Source organism: Heptranchias perlo, chromosome 32 (genome assembly GCF_035084215.1).
Source record: "Heptranchias perlo isolate sHepPer1 chromosome 32, sHepPer1.hap1, whole genome shotgun sequence".
NCBI lineage: Eukaryota > Metazoa > Chordata > Chondrichthyes > Hexanchiformes > Hexanchidae > Heptranchias > Heptranchias perlo.
The window spans coordinates 1,218,282-1,239,470 of NC_090356.1; the positions used below are offsets into that span (position 1 = coordinate 1,218,282).

The following is a 21,189-nucleotide window of genomic DNA, read 5'->3' on the forward strand; positions in this document are numbered from 1 at the left end:
ACCTGTGTGGGCACAGACGCAGCGTAACTCTCTCCACACTGTCCCGACCTGTGTGGGCACAGACGCAGCGTAACTCTCTCCACACTGTCCCGACCTGTGTGGGCACAGACGCAGTGTAACTCTCTCCACACTGTCCCGACCTGTGCGGGCACAGACGCAGCGTAACTCTCTCCACACTGTCCCGACCTGTGTGGGCACAGACGCAGTGTAACTCTCTCCACACTGTCCCGGCCTGTGTGGGCACAGACGCAGTGTAACTCTCTCCACACTGTCCCGACCTGTGTGGGCACAGACGCAGTGTAACTCTCTCCACACTGTCCCGACCTGTGTGGGCACAGACGCAGTGTAACTCTCTCCACACTGTCCCGACCTGTGTGGGCACAGACGCAGCGTAACTCTCTCCACACTGTCCCGACCTGTGCGGGCACAGATGCAGCGTAACTCTCTCCACACTGTCCCGACCTGTGCGGGCACAGACGCAGTGTAACTCTCTCCACACTGTCCCGACCTGTGCGGGCACAGACGCAGCGTAACTCTCTCCACACTGTCCCGACCTGTGTGGGCACAGATGCAGTGTAACTCTCTCCACACTGTCCCGACCTGTGTGGGCACAGACGCAGTGTAACTCTCTCCACACTGTCCCGACCTGTGTGGGCACAGACGCAGTGTAACTCTCTCCACACTGTCCCGACCTGTGTGGGCACAGACGCAGTGTAACTCTCTCCACACTGTCCCGACCTGTGTGGGCACAGACGCAGCGTAACTCTCTCCACACTGTCCCGACCTGTGTGGGCACAGACGCAGCGTAACTCTCTCCACACTGTCCCGACCTGTGCGGGCACAGACGCAGTGTAACTCTCTCCACACTGTCCCCACCTGTGCGGGCACAGATTCAGCGTAACTCTCTCCACACTGTCCCGACCTGTGCGGGCACAGACGCAGCGTAACTCTCTCCACACTGTCCCGACCTGTGCGGGCACAGACGCAGCGTAACTCTCTCCACACTGTCCCGACCTGTGCGGGCACAGATGCAGCGTAACTCTCTCCACACTGTCCCGACCTGTGCGGGCACAGACGCAGTGTAACTCTCTCCACACTGTCCCGACCTGTGCGGGCACAGACGCAGCGTAACTCTCTCCACACTGTCCCGACCTGTGTGGGCACAGACGCAGTGTAACTCTCTCCACACTGTCCCGACCTGTGTGGGCACAGACGCAGCGTAACTCTCTCCACACTGTCCCGACCTGTGTGGGCACAGACGCAGTGTAACTCTCTCCACACTGTCCCGACCTGTGTGGGCACAGACGCAGCGTAACTCTCTCCACACTGTCCCGACCTGTGTGGGCACAGACGCAGCGTAACTCTCTCCACACTGTCCCGACCTGTGTGGGCACAGACGCAGTGTAACTCTCTCCACACTGTCCCGACCTGTGTGGGCACAGACGCAGTGTAACTCTCTCCACACTGTCCCGACCTGTGCGGGCACAGATGCAGCGTAACTCTCTCCACACTGTCCCGACCTGTGCGGGCACAGACGCAGTGTAACTCTCTCCACACTGTCCCGACCTGTGCGGGCACAGACGCAGCGTAACTCTCTCCACACTGTCCCGACCTGTGTGGGCACAGACGCAGCGTAACTCTCTCCACACTGTCCCGACCTGTGTGGGCACAGACGCAGTGTAACTCTCTCCACACTGTCCCGGCCTGTGTGGGCACAGACGCAGTGTAACTCTCTCCACACTGTCCCGACCTGTGTGGGCACAGACGCAGTGTAACTCTCTCCACACTGTCCCGACCTGTGTGGGCACAGACGCAGTGTAACTCTCTCCACACTGTCCCGACCTGTGTGGGCACAGACGCAGCGTAACTCTCTCCACACTGTCCCGACCTGTGCGGGCACAGATGCAGCGTAACTCTCTCCACACTGTCCCGACCTGTGCGGGCACAGACGCAGTGTAACTCTCTCCACACTGTCCCGACCTGTGCGGGCACAGACGCAGCGTAACTCTCTCCACACTGTCCCGACCTGTGTGGGCACAGATGCAGTGTAACTCTCTCCACACTGTCCCGACCTGTGTGGGCACAGACGCAGTGTAACTCTCTCCACACTGTCCCGACCTGTGTGGGCACAGACGCAGTGTAACTCTCTCCACACTGTCCCGACCTGTGTGGGCACAGACGCAGTGTAACTCTCTCCACACTGTCCCGACCTGTGTGGGCACAGACGCAGCGTAACTCTCTCCACACTGTCCCGACCTGTGTGGGCACAGACGCAGCGTAACTCTCTCCACACTGTCCCGACCTGTGCGGGCACAGACGCAGTGTAACTCTCTCCACACTGTCCCCACCTGTGCGGGCACAGATTCAGCGTAACTCTCTCCACACTGTCCCGACCTGTGCGGGCACAGACGCAGCGTAACTCTCTCCACACTGTCCCGACCTGTGCGGGCACAGACGCAGCGTAACTCTCTCCACACTGTCCCGACCTGTGCGGGCACAGATGCAGCGTAACTCTCTCCACACTGTCCCGACCTGTGCGGGCACAGACGCAGTGTAACTCTCTCCACACTGTCCCGACCTGTGCGGGCACAGACGCAGCGTAACTCTCTCCACACTGTCCCGACCTGTGTGGGCACAGACGCAGCGTAACTCTCTCCACACTGTCCCGACCTGTGTGGGCACAGACGCAGTGTAACTCTCTCCACACTGTCCCGACCTGTGTGGGCACAGACGCAGCGTAACTCTCTCCACACTGTCCCGACCTGTGTGGGCACAGACGCAGCGTAACTCTCTCCACACTGTCCCGACCTGTGTGGGCACAGACGCAGTGTAACTCTCTCCACACTGTCCCGACCTGTGTGGGCACAGACGCAGTGTAACTCTCTCCACACTGTCCCGACCTGTGCGGGCACAGACGCAGCGTAACTCTCTCCACACTGTCCCGACCTGTGCGGGCACAGACGCAGTGTAACTCTCTCCACACTGTCCCGACCTGTGCGGGCACAGACGCAGCGTAACTCTCTCCACACTGTCCCGACCTGTGTGGGCACAGACGCAGCGTAACTCTCTCCACACTGTCCCGACCTGTGTGGGCACAGACGCAGTGTAACTCTCTCCACACTGTCCCGACCTGTGTGGGCACAGACGCAGTGTAACTCTCTCCACACTGTCCCGACCTGTGCGGGCACAGATGCAGCGTAACTCTCTCCACACTGTCCCGACCTGTGCGGGCACAGACGCAGTGTAACTCTCTCCACACTGTCCCGACCTGTGCGGGCACAGACGCAGCGTAACTCTCTCCACACTGTCCCGACCTGTGTGGGCACAGACGCAGTGTAACTCTCTCCACACTGTCCCGACCTGTGTGGGCACAGACGCAGCGTAACTCTCTCCACACTGTCCCGACCTGTGTGGGCACAGACGCAGTGTAACTCTCTCCACACTGTCCCGACCTGTGTGGGCACAGACGCAGCGTAACTCTCTCCACACTGTCCCGACCTGTGTGGGCACAGACGCAGTGTAACTCTCTCCACACTGTCCCGACCTGTGTGGGCACAGACGCAGTGTAACTCTCTCCACACTGTCCCGACCTGTGCCAGTATCAAACCACAGACACCACTGGAACATTTCCAACATCGGTCTCCCTTCAGTCTTGTTGAGAACAAAATTGTCAGTTTGCTGCCAATCACTACAGGACCTGTGGGCAGCTTGTACTGTAGATCCATCCCCACTTACAGCTCGATTGGATCCACTCCAAACTCACTTCACATTGGACCCTTACAGCTGGATTGGATCCAGTCCAAACTCACTTCTCATTGGACCCTTACAGCTGGATTGGATCCACTCCAAACTCACTTCTCATTGGACCTTTACAGCTGGATTGGATCCAGTCCAAACTCACTTCTCATTGGACCCTTACAGCTGGATTGGATCCAGTCCAAACTCACTTCTCATTGGACCCTTACAGCTGGATTGGATCCAGTCCAAACTCACTTCTCATTGGACCCTTACAGCAGCAGAGGAAGGAGATTTTCTTCCTATGATTCTGGGATGGATTTTATTGCAAGTCCCGGAGCTGGGTGGAGACAGTTAGGACTGACTCTGTGCAGAGTGTTTCACAGTTACTCTGGTGAGGAGATGGGGCAGTTTCCACAGTGGGACAATACTGACCCTGTTTGTAGGGTGTCCTCTCCAGACACGAACTGACATTGGGACTCAACGCTCGTGTATTTTTCTGTAAGGACAGTGAGCTGGGATTTGTGCCGAGCTTTTAAACTCTTGCTGTTCTGAGATTAATGTGCTGTATTTCTGTGCAGTGGTCTCTGGAATGTTCCGTACATCTCCAGTGTGTACCTGATCCAAGGCTCTGTGCTGCGCTCAGTCCTGACTGAGAAGGACCTTCACCATGTTAACAAGCTGGACTCAGACATGGCATTCTGTCACAACATCAGGAATCAGGTGAGAGCTGCAGCTTCCCAGAATCCAGTGTTCCCAAGATAAGAGAGACAAAGTCATCTCTGGTGAGAAAGTTGGAGAAGACTCCGAAACATAAGATTGAGTTTTACTTGCTGCGCGATTCCATCCCTGGGTCCTCTGGTCCTCTGGTCACGTCTTGAGTTAAGTAACCCTGATGAATAGACTATCAGCCCAGACTGACTCCTGATCCTTTACAATTGAGTTGCTTATATGTAGTAAACCAAACTGGGGCTCATGATATAACCACACAGGGGCACCTGTCTCAGATCGACCCGGGATGGGCAAGTCCTGAGGAATACTGATGGATCCTCTCTCTCTCTCCTTCTCTCTCTCTCTCTCTCTCTCTCCTTCTCCCTCTCTCTCTCTCCTTCTCTCTCTCTCTCTCTCTCTCTGTGGGGAATACTGATGAACTCATTAAGATGGAGAGTGAAGTAGTTGAATCCGAAACTAGGGTCCTGAATCTAAATAAAGGAAATTACGAAAGTATGAGGTGCGAGTTGGCTATGATAGATTGGGGAACTTTACTAAAAGGGATGACGGTGGATAGGCAATGGCTAATATTTAAAGAACGTGTGCAGGAATTACAACAATTATTCATTCCTGTCTGGCGCAAAAATAAAACAGGAAAGGTGGCTCAACCGGGGCTTATAAAAGAAATTAGGGATAGTATTAGATCCAAAGAGGAGACATATAAAATGGCCAGAAAAAGCGGCAAGCCTGAGGATTGGGAGCAGTTTAGAATTCAGCAAAGGAGGACAAAGAGATTGATTAAGAGGGGAAAAATAGAGTATGAGAGTAAACTAGCAGGGAACATTAAAACTGACTGTAAAAGCTTCTATAAATATGTCAAGAGAAAAAGATTAGTGAAGACAAATGTAGGTCCCTTACAGTCAGAAATGGGGGAAATTATAATGGGGAACAAAGAAATGGCAGAACAATTAAACACATATGTAGGGGGTGGTGGTGTGTGTCAGCTTATATCATAGAATCATAGAAGTTACAACATGGAAACAGGCCCTTCGGCCCAACATGTCCATGTCGTCCAGTTTATACCACTAAGCTAGTCCCAATTGCCTGCACTTGGCCCATATCCCTCTATACCCATCTTACCCATGTAACTGTCCAAATGCTTTTTAAAAGACAAAATTGTACCCGCCTCCACTACTGCCTCTGGCAGCTCGTTCCAGACACTCACCACCCTTTGAGTGAAAAAATTGCCCCTCTGGACCCTTTTGTATCTCTCCCCTCTCACCTTAAATCTATGTCCCCTCGTTATAGACTCCCCTACCTTTGGGAAAAGATTTTGACTATCTACCTTATCTATGCCCTTCATTATTTTATAGACTTCTATAAGATCACCCCTAAACCTCCTACTCTCCAGGGAAAAAGGTCTCAGTCTATCCAACCTCTCCCTATAAGTCAAACCATCAAGTCCCGGTAGCATCCTAGTAAATCTTTTCTGCACTCTTTCTAGTTTAATAATATCCTTTCTATAATAGGGTGACCAGAACTGTACACAGTATTCCAAGTGTGGCCTTACTAATGTCTTGTACAACTTCATCAAGACATCCCAACTCCTGTATTCAGTGTTCTGACCAATGAAACCAAGCATGCTGAATGCCTTCTTCACCACCCTATCCACCTGTGACTCCACTTTCAAGGAGCTATGAATCTGTACTCCTAGATCTCTTTGTTCTATAACTCTCCCCAACGCCCTACCATTAACGGAGTAGGTCCTGGCCCGATTCGATCTAGCTTCACCTCTGACTTCTGAGCGGTCCGAATCGCTCCCACTCCCTGGGTTCTAGACCTTGGACTTATTTGGGGGTTGTGACAAAGTGCAGCAGACAACTGGTTTTGGTGCAAGAAAAAAAAACTGGGTTTATTGAAGTCACAAATGAACTTATAACATTCGGATAACACTGAGATTATACAGACCGACAAAGTACACTTAGTTAAGAATGGGGAACACACGGCATAACAAGGGAAAATCACCCTACTAATCCCCTTACCCTTGTCCCACCCCCAAAACCTAACTAAATTGAACTAGGAGAGGTCAGGGATCATGATCACCAACCAGGGTTCCTTGACAGTTCGAAATCCAGCCAGGTAAGCCGATTGCAGTTTTGGGATACGCTCTTTGTGTCCTCTGAGCCCTGCCGTCCCCACGTGGTCCTGGTCTGTGGAATCTGCGCAGGTTCTTCAGTTGGATAGAGTCTGTTGGTGCGGTAAGGCGCAGTTGTGGGTGGGCGATCTTCGTGGAGGGCTGCCGTTGCGCCTTGTTGCTGCTCCAAAACTGCTGTTTAAAACCTGTTCCAAAACCAACTTAAAACCTGCTCCAAAACTGCTGTTCCAAAACCAAAACTGCCGAGAACCTGCTCCAAAACAAAACCTTTTTCCCTTCGTAACTGGTGGCCCAGTTATACTGTTTTTTTTCAAATTTCTTATCTGAATCCAAAACAAGGTTAGTTCTTTGTCCGATTATGGTGGGCTTCTTCAGGTGATTGTTGCCTTCCTGTCCCCGTAACTAGTCTTGAACTGAAAGCCATTGTATATGTGAAGTATTGATGGATTTGCATAATTGCATTGATTGCTACCTTCCTGCTTTAGTAGTTAGTAGCGATTATTTATGCAAGGCTTTGATGGGCTTTAGTTTCGTGTAAGATGAAGCCTTTCTCTGGGTTGATTGTTTTAAAGGGAAGATTGCGTATTCTGTCTTCTCTCATTGTCTGGTTTTCAGGCAACAATCCACACTGCACCCAACAAGCCCGGGCATGTCATAAAAGTCCAAAAGTTATATCCTTGTTGATGATATGATAAAATGTGGGAATTTTGAGAACCCTTCACATACTGTGGTTCTGTCTTTACAAAGGAGGACACAAATAAACTCCCAGAAATGTTAGGGAACCAAGGGTCTAGTGAGGGAGGAACTGAAGGAAACCAGTATTAGTAAAAAAAAATAGTGCGAGGGAAAATAATGGGGCTAAAGGCTGACAAATCCCCAGGGCCTGATAATCTACATCCCAGAGTACTAAAGGAAGTGGCCCTGGAAATAGTGGATGCATTGGTGATCATCTTCCAAAATTCTATAGACTCTGGAACAGTTCCTACAGATTGGAGGGTGGCAAATGTAACCCCACTATTTAAAAAAGGAGGGAGAGAAAAAACAGGGAATTACAGACCAGTTAGCCTAACATCAGTAGTGGGGAAAATGCTCGAGTCTATTATAAAAGATGTGATAACAGAACACTTGGAGGGCATTAACGGGATTGGACAAAGTCAGCATGGGTTTATGAAAGGGAAATCATGCTTAACAAATCTACTGGAGTTTTTTGAGGATGTAACTAGTAGAATAGATAGGGGAGAACCAGTGGATGTGGTGTACTTGGATTTTCAGAAGGCTTTTGATAAGGTCCCACACAAGAGGTTAGTGTGCAAAATTAAAGCACATGGGATTGGGGGGAATATACTGGCATGGATTGAGAATTGGTTGACAGACAGGAAACAGAGAGTAGGAATAAATGGGTCTTTTTCCGGGTGGCAGGCAGTGACTAGTGGGGTGCCGCAGGGATCAGTGCTTGGGCCCCAGCTATTCACAAGATATATCAATGATTTGGATGAGGGAACGGAATGTAACATTTCCAAGTTTGCAGACGACACAAAGCTGGGGTGGAATGTGAGTGTGAGGAGGATGCAAAGAGGCTCCAATGTGATTTAGACAAGTTGGGTGAGTGGGCAAGAACATGGCAGATGCAGTATAACATGGATAAATGTGAGGTTATCCACTTTGGTTGTAAAAACAGAAAGGCAGATTATTATCTGAATGGTGATAGATTGGGAAAAGGGGAGGTGCAACGAGACCTGGGAGTCCTTGTACACCAGTCGCTGAAAGTGAGCATTCAGGTGCAGCAAGCAGTTAGGAAGGCGAATGGTGTTGGCCTTCATTGCAAGAGGATTTGAGTACAGGAACAGGGATGTCTTACCGCAATTATACAGGGCCTTGGTGAGACCACATCTGGAGTATTGTGTGCAGTTTTGGTCTCCTTATCTGAGGAAGGATGTCCTTGCCATGGAGGGAGTGCAATGAAGGTTTACCAGACTGATTCCTGGGATGGCAGGACTGACGTATGAGGAGAGATTGGGTCGACTCGGCCTATATTCACTAGAGTTTAGAAGAATGAGAGTTGATCTCATCGAAACATATAAAATTCTAACAGGACTAGACAGACTAGATGCAGGGAGGATGTTCCTGATGGCTGGGGAGTCCAGAACCAGGGGTCACAGTCTCAGGATACGGGGTCTGCCATTTAGAACCGAGATGAGGAGAAATTTCTTCACTCAGAGGGTGGTGAACCTGTGGAATTCTCTACCACAGAAGGCAGTGGAGGCCAAGTCATTAGATGTATTCAAGAAGGAGATCGATATATTTCTTAATGCTAAAGGGATCAAGGGATATGGGGAAAAAGCAGGAACAGGAAACTGAGTTAGACGATCAGCCATGATCATTTTGAATGGTGGAGCAGGCCCAAAGGGCCGAATGGCCTACTCTTGCTCCTATTTTCTATGTTTTCTATGTTTCTTTCTCTCTCTCTGTGTGGGGAATACTGATGGATCCTCTCCCTCTCTCTCTCTCTCTTGGCATGTTTTAAATGTCTTGGTGTCCCCAAGTATTGGGATTAATCCGCTCTTTGTCTCTGCAGGGAATGTTCATGTACGTCACCAACAGACACGAGTTTGGGCGCATTCTCTCCGTGGCAAACTGCCAGACCAGTCACCTGCACAATGACCTGTGGCAGATCTCCGAAAACCCACAGGTACATTAACAGGGGTCACAGACAAAGGAAGGAGCTCGGGGGGCTTCGACCTTTGACCCTCAGGCGGGGCTCAGACCGTTCACCCTCAGGTGGAGCGAGGGGACAGGCTAGTTAAAGTTGTGGCTGGTTCAGTGGGTGATGCACCATGCAGTGTGGGACTGAGGCCAACAGGCCTGGGGCCTCTCGGCCTGGATTCCAGGTCTCCTGTCTGGACCAGTGTTGAGCAAGGACGGGGCCACTGAGGTATGAAACAGTCCCTTGTGTGACTGTACGGCCTCTGGCAGAGCAGGGGCAGGGAGGGAGAGGCAATATATTTCAGTGTATTGGTTATATATTTGAATCTGCTATAATTAGTGCAGTGTTTGTGCAATTTCTTTTGAAAATACCAGTTAAAATCTAATTTAATCAAAAAATAATATTGACTCAAAAATCAGGACCAGCTCCCTCCCACGTTACATTGTATTATATTATATTGATATGCTATAATATGATATTGATACGCGTCTGATAGTTCAGAACAGGTGTGCTGAGTGTCCAGTTGCTCACTCTGATACACGGACTAAGGACGGTGAAACATCGGGAGGAAGAGCAGGGACCAGGGCCTCGGGAAAGTACAGTGTCACAATCACCCTCCTTTATGCTGCATTGCAGGATTGGCAGGAGAAGTACATTCATCAGAACTGGAGCTCGATCATCGAAAACAAGATCCTCTTACAGGTCAGGATGTGTTGTGTGAGTGAGATTCTGGGCCAGTGTGGGACCAGCACCCTGGATAGTGAGCTCTTCCCGATCCTGATCCCTGGATAGTGAGCTCTTCCCGATCCCAATCCCTGGATAGTGAGCTCTTCCCGATCCTGATCCCTGGATAGTGAGCTCTTCCCGATCCTGATCCCTGGATAGTGAGCTCTTCCCGATCCTGATCCCTGGATAGTGAGCTCTTCCCGATCCTGATCCCTGGATAGTGAGCTCTTCCCGATCCTGATCCCTGGATAGTGAGCTCCTCCTGATCCCGATCCCTGGATAGTGAGCTCCTCCTGATCCTGATCCCTGGATAGTGAGCTCCTCCTGATCCTGATCCCTGGATAGTGAGCTCCTCCTGATCCTGATCCCTGGATAGTGAGCTCCTCCTGATCCTGATCCCTGGATAGTGAGCTCCTCCTGATCCTGATCCCTGGATAGTGAGCTCTTCCCGATCCTGATCCCTGGATAGTGAGCTCTTCCCGATCCCGATCCCTGGATAGTGAGCTCCTCCCGATCCCTGGATAGTGAGCTCTTCCCGATCCCTGGATAGTGAGCTCTTCCCGATCCTGATCCCTGGATAGTGAGCTCTTCCCGATCCCAATCCCTGGATAGTGAGCTCTTCCCGATCCCAATCCCTGGATAGTGAGCTCCTTCCAATCCCTGGATAGTGAGCTCTTCCCGATCCCTGGATAGTGAGCTCTTCCTGATCCTGATCCCTGGATAGTGAGCTCTTCCCGATCCTGATCCCTGGATAGTGAGCTCCTCCTGATCCTGATCCCTGGATAGTGAGCTCCTCCTGATCCTGATCCCTGGATAGTGAGCTCCTCCTGATCCCGATCCCTGGATAGTGAGCTCCTCCTGATCCTGATCCCTGGATAGTGAGCTCTTCCCGATCCTGATCCCTGGATAGTGAGCTCCTCCTGATCCTGATCCCTGGATAGTGAGCTCCTCCTGATCCTGATCCCTGGATAGTGAGCTCCTCCTGATCCCGATCCCTGGATAGTGAGCTCCTCCTGATCCTGATCCCTGGATAGTGAGCTCTTCCCGATCCTGATCCCTGGATAGTGAGCTCCTCCTGATCCTGATCCCTGGATAGTGAGCTCTTCCCGATCCTGATCCCTGGATAGTGAGCTCCTCCCGATCCTGATCCCTGGATAGTGAGCTCCTCCTGATCCCGATCCCTGGATAGTGAGCTCTTCCCGATCCCGATCCCTGGATAGTGAGCTCTTCCCGATCCTGATCCCTGGATAGTGAGCTCCTCCCGATCCTGATCCCTGGATAGTGAGCTCCTCCTGATCCTGATCCCTGGATAGTGAGCTCCTCCTGATCCCGATCCCTGGATAGTGAGCTCCTCCTGATCCTGATCCCTGGATAGTGAGCTCTTCCCGATCCTGATCCCTGGATAGTGAGCTCCTCCTGATCCTGATCCCTGGATAGTGAGCTCCTCCTGATCCTGATCCCTGGATAGTGAGCTCCTCCTGATCCTGATCCCTGGATAGTGAGCTCCTCCTGATCCTGATCCCTGGATAGTGAGCTCTTCCCGATCCTGATCCCTGGATAGTGAGCTCCTCCTGATCCTGATCCCTGGATAGTGAGCTCTTCCCGATCCTGATCCCTGGATAGTGAGCTCCTCCTGATCCTGATCCCTGGATAGTGAGCTCCTCCTGATCCCGATCCCTGGATAGTGAGCTCTTCCCGATCCCGATCCCTGGATAGTGAGCTCTTCCCGATCCTGATCCCTGGATAGTGAGCTCCTCCTGATCCTGATCCCTGGATAGTGAGCTCCTCCTGATCCTGATCCCTGGATAGTGAGCTCCTCCTGATCCTGATCCCTGGATAGTGAGCTCCTCCTGATCCTGATCCCTGGATAGTGAGCTCCTCCTGATCCTGATCCCTGGATAGTGAGCTCCTCCTGATCCCGATCCCTGGATAGTGAGCTCTTCCCGATCCCGATCCCTGGATAGTGAGCTCCTCCTGATCCTGATCCCTGGATAGTGAGCTCCTCCTGATCCTGATCCCTGGATAGTGAGCTCCTCCTGATCCCGATCCCTGGATAGTGAGCTCTTCCCGATCCTGATCCCTGGATAGTGAGCTCTTCCTGATCCTGATCCCTGGATAGTGAGCTCTTCCCGATCCTGATCCCTGGATAGTGAGCTCTTCCCGATCCTGATCCCTGGATAGTGAGCTCCTCCTGATCCAGCCTCTGACAGGAGCTGATCGGTGAAGTTGCTGTGAAGGGAGGTGTCCTGGGGAAACGGCCGCAACGAGATCCACTTTCACCCCCAGCTCTGCCCTCTGACCTCAGCACTGAGATCAGCAATTAGTGTGGTGGAATTGGACCCGGCAGCCCATAATTCACCCTCGGTGTCGCAGCACATTTAGAGAGGCCTTATCGTTCTTTAAATAGTGTGCGACGGTCGTGTGCGACGGTCGTGTGTAACAGTAAAAGCTGTGCAGTGCTGCGACATATTTTCCATCGTTATAAATGATTACACAACAGATTTGAGATAAGCCAGCTGCAGACACACAGCCCAACCGTGCACCGCAAGTGATGGTGCAGGACCGGGCCCATCGATCAGGTGACCGGGCCCATCGATCAGGTGACCGGGCCCATCGATCAGGTGACCGGGCCCATCGATCAGGTGACCGGGCCCATCGATCAGGTGACCGGGCCCATCGATCAGGTGACCGGGCCCATCGATCAGGTGACCGGGCCCATCGATCAGGTGACCGGGCCGCACAGTTCAGATTCCAAGCGGTATATTTGCTTTGTGTTGGTTTGTTTTACAGCCTTGTCCAGATGTGTACTGGTTCCCTATTTTCACTGAACAAGCCTGTGACGAGATTGTTGAGGAGATGGAACATTTTGGACAATGGTCAACTGGAAACAATCAGGTGAGAGCGCCAGGGGATCAAAGGTCAAGTGAGAGCGCCAGGGGATCAAAGGTCAGGTGAGAGCGCCAGGGGATCAAAGGTCAGGTGAGAGCGCCAGGGGATCAAAGGTCAGGTGAGAGCGCCAGGGGATCAAAGGTCAGGTGAGAGCGCCAGGGGATCAAAGGTCAAGTGAGAGCGCCAGGGGATCAAAGGTCAGGTGAGAGCGCCCGGGGATCAAAGGTCAAGTGAGAGCGCCAGGGGATCAAAGGTCAGGTGAGAGCGCCAGGGGATCAAAGGTCAGGTGAGAGCGCCAGGGGATCAAAGGTCAGGTGAGAGCGCCAGGGGATCAAAGGTCAGGTGAGAGCGCCAGGGGATCAAAGGTCAAGTGAGAGCGCCAGGGGATCAAAGGTCAGGTGAGAGCGCCAGGGGATCAAAGGTCAGGTGAGAGTGCATGGGGATCAAAGGTCAAGTGAGAGCGCCGGGGATCAAAGGTCAAGTGAGAGCGCCAGGGGATCAAAGGTCAAGTGAGAGCGCCAGGGGATCAAAGGTCAGGTGAGAGCGCCAGGGGATCAAAGGTCAGGTATCATTGCTGAGCTCCTGCTCCCTGTTCTAAACATTTCTCCATCTCTGTCCCAGGACATGCGCATTCAGGGTGGTTATGAAAATGTGCCAACAATCGACATTCACATGAATCAGGTCGGATATGAGAAACAATGGCAGAGGTTTTTAAGAGAATACATTGCACCTTTAACAGAGAAGATCTACCCAGGTTACTACACCAAGGTCAGTCCTGCTGCTCTAGCTCACTCTGTGATTGGGCGTTGGCTTCTTCCCAGGTGCTGGGGTATCACGACGGTCAGCGATCACATCTGCTCACACCAAGAGATAGTGGGAGTGTGGGTCCCCTTTAATTCACCCCCAGAAACTGGCGGCGTTACAGGAACATCACTCGCCAGGTCAAGGTGGTGCCTGTGGTCTCTCTGAGTCCAGCCTCGCCCCATGTCTTCGCCCTTTCCCGCAGGTCTTCTCTCACCAGCCCGGGTCAACCCCTCCCCCTCCCTCTGTCTGCCCCTTCCGCGATATTTAACCAGAAAACAGGAAGCAAAATGGCTCATTCTGTCTTCCATTTAAACTAACACTTTTTGTGACGCTGACCCCGGAGTGACGCTGACCCCGGAGTGACGCTGACCCCGGAGTGACGCTGACCCCGGAGTGACGCTGACCCCGGAGTGACGCTGACCCCGGAGTGACGCTGACCCCGGAGTGACGCTGACCCCGGAGTGACGCTGACCCCGGAGTGACGCTGACCCCGGAGTGACGCTGACCCCGGAGTGACGCTGACCCCGGAGTGACGCTGACCCCGGAGTGACGCTGACCCCGGAGTGACGCTGACCCCGGAGTGACGCTGACCCCGGAGTGACGCTGACCCCGGAGTGACGCTGACCCCGGAGTGACGCTGACCCCGGAGTGACGCTGACCCCGGAGTGACGCTGACCCCGGAGTGACGCTGACCCCGGAGTGACGCTGACCCCGGAGTGACGCTGACCCCGGAGTGACGCTGACCCCGGAGTGACGCTGACCCCGGAGTGACGCTGACCCCGGAGTGACGCTGACCCCGGAGTGACGCTGACCCCGGAGTGACGCTGACCCCGGAGTGACGCTGACCCCGGAGTGACGCTGACACCGGAGTGACGCTGACCGGGGTGACGCTGACCCCGGAGTGACGCTGACCCCGGAGTGACGCTGACCGGGGTGACGCTGACCGGGGTGACGCTGACCCCGGAGTGACGCTGACCGGAGTGACGCTGACCGGGGTGACGCTGACCCCGGAGTGACGCTGACCGGGGTGACGCTGACCCCGGAGTGACGCTGACCGGGGTGACGCTGACCGGGGTGACGCTGACCCCGGGGTGACGCTGACCGGGGCACAGCCCCTACGCACTGTACTGAAGTAGTCCTGAGGGGGCTGCTCCTGTGGTTTAAACCTGGTGAGTGTAACTTTGAATAACCTGGCCCTGTTTAACTCCGACGGAGAGTGACAGGGAGCTCATTCCTGCAAAGGAGGTCCAGAGTTTGACTCCCTGTGGATTATCCCCGAGGGTTTAGCAACTGAGAGAACGAGTTGGAGAAGAATAAAGAGAATGAAATGTGTTTGAAGATGATTCTGAACCCATTCCTTAACGGCATCAAACTGTTTGTTTCTTTATAAAAATGTGACGCATGGAGTCACTGACACGCAGTGACTGTGTTCGGTACACAGTCTGTCACTGACCCTGATCCTCCCCGTCAGGCAGTGAGGACGCAGACGCAGACACAGACACAGACGCAGACATCGAAGCCTGAGGCCTTCACCACACTGAATGATTTGGCCGTTAAAACTACAAAAGTCAGAACTCCACACCAGAGGATGAAGTTAAACTTTTCGCAGCAAACCTTCCGCCCGTCTGGGTTACCAACTCTGGATGGACAGATTCCTGGAGCTTTCATCACATGACCTCCCGCCTCTAACCGCCCCACCAGGTCAAACAGCCTTTTCCCACCTCCAATATTTTTATAACTAATGTTCAAAGAAAATTTAAAATGCACACAATTTTTAAATTCCCCTATGATTTCTCTCCTGGGTTTCTCACGGCAGAGTCCAGGAGATTAAACTTTAATCTCCAGGGGTAACCTGGTCAGTGAGTGAGTGAGTGAGCTGCTCCTGATCACTGTCCACTGACCCTTGGGTTAGAGAGAGGGGAAATCAGCCAGGGTTCCTGCTCCCGATCACTGTCCAGTGACCCCTGGGTTAGAGAGAGGGGAAATCAGCCAGGGTTCCTGCTCCCGATCACTGTCCAGTGACCCCTGGGTTAGAAAGAGGGGAAATCAGCCATGGTTCCTGCTCCTGATCACTGTCCAGTGACCCCTGGGTTAGAGAGAGGGGAAATCAGCCAGGGTTGCTGCTCCCGATCACTGTCCAGTGACCCCTGGGTTAGTGAGAGGGGAAATCAGCCATGGTTCCTGCTCCTGATCACTGTCCAGTGACCCCTGGGTTAGAGGGAGGGGAAATCAGCCAGGGTTCCTGCTCCTGATCACTGTCCAGTGACCCCTGGGTTAGAGAGAGGGGAAATCAGCCAGGGTTGCTGCTCCCGATCACTGTCCAGTGACCCCTGGGTTAGAAAGAGGGGAAATCAGCCATGGTTCCTGCTCCTGATCACTGTCCACTGACCCCTGGGTTAGAGAGAGAGAGGAAATCAGCCAGGGTTCCTGCTCCTGATCACTGTCCACTGACCCCTGGGTTAGAGAGAGGGGAAATCAGCCAGGGTTCCTGCTCCCGATCACTGTCCAGTGACCCCTGGGTTAGTGAGAGGGGAAATCAGCCATGGTTCCTGCTCCTGATCACTGTCCAGTGACCCCTGGGTTAGAGGGAGGGGAAATCAGCCAGGGTTCCTGCTCCTGATCACTGTCCAGTGACCCCTGGGTTAGAGAGAGGGGAAATCAGCCAGGGTTCCTGCTCCTGATCACTGTCCACTGACCCCTGGGCTAGAGAGAGGGGAAATCAGCCAGGGTTCCTGCTCCTGATCACTGTCCACTGACCCCTGGGCTAGAGAGAGGGGAAATCAGCCAGGGTTCCTGCTCCTGATCACTGTCCACTGACCCCTGGGCTAGAGAAAGGGGAAATCAGCCAGGGTTCCTGCTCCTGATCACTGTCCACTGACCCCTGGGCTAGAGAGAGGGGAAATCAGCCAGGGTTCCTGCTCCTGATCACTGTCCACTGACCCCTGGGCTAGAGAAAGGGGAAATCAGCCAGGGTTCCTGCTCCTGATCACTGTCCAGTGACCCGTGATGGAATGTGTGTGAATGTCGGATGACATCAGGATCGGACTCTGCTGTGACGCCACCACAGTTGAATAGCTTTCCAACGATCTTGGCCCAGGGTCATGTATGAAATATGGCCACTTGGATCTGGTACCAGAGACAGCAACATCTGTGGAACTGAGTGCAACAAGTGAGGGGAAAGAAACCTGGAAAATAAAAAAAAAAACTCATTGTAGGACCATTACATTCTAGTCATAAAGATAATTATTACATCAATAAACTAGTGATTAGGGACCCAAACCAGTAGGAACAGGGACTAAAATAAAACTCTAAAGACTCTCTAAAAGCTTAACATTAAGTCTGTTATAAAATGATCATAAAGTGTAATAACCTATGACTGTTATCACCATGGTTACTAATGCTGATCTTGTTTCTTCCATGTTAAACTTCTGCCTCTCAGGCCCATTCGTTTCTGAACTTTGTAGTGAGATACAAACCTGAGGAACAGCCCTCGCTCGAACCCCACCATGATGCCTCAACCTTCACTATTAACATAGCTCTAAACAGGGGAGGAGTTGATTTTCAGGTAAAACCGGTTGAGTGTCACTGGAATACAGCAGGAGGATTTACCCGGGTTGTGATGAAGAGGCCTGAGGCCTAGGTGTTGCTGTAATGCAGGAGAGGTGTCGGGCCTGCGTTGTCATGACAACGGAGGTAGCTAAGGCCTAGGTGCAGTCACGGCCTGGGGACGCAGGGCCTTGTAAGGTGGGATTCAGTGCTCTATACCCAGTGTCTGCTTTGTAATGGATGCTGCATGATATTGCTTCATACCCCCTCTTGTTTCTTGCAGGCGCTCTTTGATCTGGCCTTTGTAGTTAGGTATAAACCTGATGAACAGCCATCTTTAAGTCCACATCACGATGCTTCCACTTTTACTGTAAACATTGCACTGAACAAGGTTGGAGTTGATTACCAGGTAAGTTGGATGTTTGGTGCTTAAGGATGTCTTTGTGTACGAGAGGCCGTTTGGTTCACTCAGTACTCAAATAAGGAGCGGATTTCCTGCGCTGTGAATCGACGCATGGCTCTGATATTTTCAGGATGGATCTCAGCAAAGTCCTCTGAGATTTTGGTAAATTGATTCTTCCTCTTTGCATGTTTGTCTTTCTGAAGATGTTTTTGAGCTGTGGAATGTTCCAGACTCTGATGCATGGTCGTTCTAATGATTAACGTTCAGCACAGAATGATGTTTGATAGTTTAACTAATGATGTCCTTTAATGCTGTGGGGAAGTTATGGATCTGTCAGGACTCGGGTCCTGAGCACGGCCGAGGGATTTCTGTCGATGATGTGCTGGTTTGAACCTGTTGTTGATGACAGGATGTTGCTGGATTTTCGGTATTCACTTACAGTAAGGTTTGTGAGACTCGTACCTCTGGCAGCGGAGGTGAGAATTACAGGGACAGTCTGACCCACGACTCCTGCCATCAGTGTAATTTATGGTGTCAGGTTGAGCTGTTACTTGGGATGTTACCTCCAGCAGGGTGCAGACACACTCTGTATTGCTCTGACTCCAGTATCCGGGAGTGTTTACCTGCAATGTTTGATTTAGTTGCGAGATGTTCCCGGTCAGTTTAAAAACAAAACTCTGTGTCCCTCCAACTGCCCCTTTCACTCAGCTTGTGGTTTCCCTCATTCACTGTTCACAGCGAGAGTCCAGACGGACTGAAGTAGATTGGACAAGACGGGACAGTGCCCCCCCCCGAGACGGGAAAGTGCCCCCCCCCCCGAGACGGGACAGTGCCCCCCCCCCGAGACGGGACAGTGCCCCCCCCCCCCGAGACGGGACAGAGCCCCCCCCCCCCCCCGAGACGGGACAGAGCCCCCCCCCCCCCCGAGACGGGACAGAGCCCCCCCCCCCCCGAGACGGGACAGAGCCCCCCCCCCCCCGAGACGGGACAGAGCCCCCCCCCCCCCCCCCCCGAGATGGGACAGTGCCCCCCCCCGAGATGGGACAGTGCCCCCCCCCGAGACGGGACAGTGCCCCCCCCCCCCCCGAGACGGGACAGTGCCCCCCCCCCCCCCCGAGACGGGACAGAGCCCCCCCCCCCCCGAGACGGGACAGTGCCCCCCCCCCCCGAGACGGGACAGTGCCCCCCCCCCCCCGAGACGGGACAGTGCCCCCCCACCCCGAGACGGGACAGTGCCCCCCCCCTCCCCCGAGACGGGACAGTGCCCCCCCCCTCCCCCGAGACGGGACAGTGCCCCCCCCCCCCGAGACGGGACAGTGCCGCCCCCCCCCCCCGAGACGGGACAGTGCCCCCCCCCCCCCGAGACGGGACAGTGCCCCCCCCCCCCCCGAGACGGGACAGTGCCCCCCCCCCCCCCCGAGACGGGACAGTGCCCCCCCCCCCCCCGAGACGGGACAGTGCCCCCCCCACCCGAGACGGGACAGTGCCCCCCCCCCCCCCCCCCCGAGATGGGACAGTGCCCCCCCCCCCGAGACGGGACAGTGCCCCCCCCCCGAGACGGGACAGTGCCCCCCCCCCCGAGACGGGACAGTGCCCCCCCCCCCGAGACGGGACAGTGCCCCCCCCCCGAGACGGGACAGTGCCCCCCCCCCGAGACGGGACAGTGCCCCCCCCCCGAGACGGGACAGTGCCCCCCCCCCGAGACGGGACAGTGCCCCCCCCCCCCGAGACGGGACAGTGCCCCCCCCCCCGAGACGGGACAGTGCCCCCCCCCTCCCCCGAGAGGGGACAGTGCCCCCCCCTCCCCCGAGACGGGACAGTGCCCCCCCCTCCCCCGAGACGGGGCAGTGCCCCCCCCCCCCCCCCGAGACGGGGCAGTGCCCCCCCCCCCCCCCCGAGACGGGACAGTGCCCCCCCCCCCGAGACGGGACAGTGCCCCCCCCCCCCGAGACGGGACAGTGCCCCCCCCCCCCCCGAGACGGGGCAGTGCCCCCCACCCCCCCCGAGACGGGACAGTGCCCCCCCCCCCGAGACGGGACAGTGCCCCCCCTCCCCCGAGACGGGACAGTGCCCCCCCCTCCCCCGAGACGGGACAGTGCCCCCCCCCTCCCCCGAGACGGGACAGTGCCCCCCCCCCTCCCCCGAGACGGGACAGTGCCCCCCCCTCCCCCGAGACGGGACAGTGCCCCCCCCCTCCCCCGAGACGGGACAGTGCCCCCCCCCTCCCCCGATACGGGACAGTGCCCCCCCCCCCCGATACGGGAGAGTGCCCCCCCCCCCCGAGACGGGAGAGTGCCCCCCCCCCCCCGAGACGGGAGAGTGCCCCCCCCCCCCCCGAGACGGGACAGTGCCCCCCCCCCCCCGATACGGGAGAGTGCCCCCCCCCCCCCGAGACGGGAGAGTGCCCCCCCCCCCCCCCGAGACGGGACAGTGCCCCCCCCCCCCCCCGAGACGGGACAGTGCCCCCCCCTCCCCCGAGACGGGACAGTGCCCCCCCCAGCGGAACCTGAGGACCAAAACAAATCAAATATTTATTCCTGATTTTCATTCCAATATTAACTGTTGCTGTTTAACTCGGGATTAAGGGACCAACTTGTGGCCTTTCAGACCAGATCGCAAAACATCTCATTCCGTCTCTCTCTCTCTCTGCGTCCGTCTCCCTCCCTCTCTGCGTCCGTCTCTCTCTCTCTCTGCGTCCGTCTCCCTCCCTCTCTGCGTCCGTCTCCCTCCCTCTCTGCGTCCGTCTCCCTCCCTCTCTGCGTCCGTCTCCCTCCCTCTCTGCGTCCGTCTCCCTCCCTCTCTGCGTCCGTCTCCCTCCCTCTCTGCGTCCGTCTCCCTCCCTCTCTGCGTCCGTCTCCCTCCCTCTCTGCGTCCGTCTCCCTCCCTCTCTGCGTCCGTCTCCCTCCCTCTCTGCGTCCGTCTCCCTCCCTCTCTGCGTCCGTCTCCCTCCCTCTCTGCGTCCGTCTCCCTCCCTCTCTGCGTCCGTCTCCCTCTCTCTGCGTCCGTCTCCCTCTCTCTCTGCGTCCGTCTCTCTCTCTCTGCGTCCGTCTCTCTCTCTCTGCGTCCGTCTCTCTCTCTCTGCGTCCGTCTCTCTCTCTCTGCGTCCGTCTCTCTCTGCGTCCTCTCTGCATCCGTCTCTCTCTCTCTTTCTGCGTCCGTCTCTCTCTCTCTCTCTCTGCGTCCGTCTCTCTCCACGTCCTCTCTGCGTCCGTCTCTCTCTCTCTCTCTGTGTCCGTCTCTCTCTCTCTGCGTCCGTCTCTCTCTCTCTCTCTCTGCGTCCTCTCTGCGTCCGTCTCTCTCTCTCTCTGCGTCCGTCTCTCTCTCTCTCTCTGCGTCCGTCTCTCTCTCTCTGCGTCCGTCTCTCTCTCTCTCTCTGCGTCCGTCTCTCTCTCTCTCTCTGCGTCCGTCTCTCTCTCTCTCTGCGTCCGTCTCTCTCTCTCTGCGTCCTCTCTGCATCCGTCTCTCTCTCTGCGTCCGTCTCTCTCTCTCTCTCTGCGTCCGTCTCTCTCTCTCTCT

General features: G+C 54.9%; 2 protein-coding genes across 3 annotated transcripts in view; both read left to right on the forward strand.

The window, feature by feature from the left end:
* The window catches only part of plod1a (procollagen-lysine, 2-oxoglutarate 5-dioxygenase 1a), a 58,750-nt gene extending 41,032 nt beyond the window's left edge, over positions 1-17,718 (forward strand). The window contains exons 13-19 of one of the 2 annotated variants that reach the window (XM_067970163.1): positions 4,317-4,458; positions 9,177-9,290; positions 9,942-10,007; positions 12,822-12,926; positions 13,542-13,688; positions 17,164-17,289; positions 17,554-17,718. In XM_067970163.1, coding sequence (XP_067826264.1) covers positions 4,317-4,458; positions 9,177-9,290; positions 9,942-10,007; positions 12,822-12,926; positions 13,542-13,688; positions 17,164-17,289; positions 17,554-17,703 — 850 coding nt within the window. In that variant the 3' untranslated portion in view covers positions 17,704-17,718. The remainder of the gene's footprint in view (positions 1-4,316; positions 4,459-9,176; positions 9,291-9,941; positions 10,008-12,821; positions 12,927-13,541; positions 13,689-17,163; positions 17,290-17,553) is intronic. The other variant, XM_067970164.1, reaches the window with a different exon arrangement.
* A 263-nt stretch (positions 17,719-17,981) lies between these two features.
* Positions 17,982-21,189, forward strand: part of mfn2 (mitofusin 2) — an 18,677-nt gene continuing 15,469 nt past the window's right edge. The window contains exon 1 of the mRNA XM_067970037.1: positions 17,982-18,118. Within this exon, the coding sequence (XP_067826138.1) occupies positions 17,982-18,118 (137 nt within the window). The remainder of the gene's footprint in view (positions 18,119-21,189) is intronic.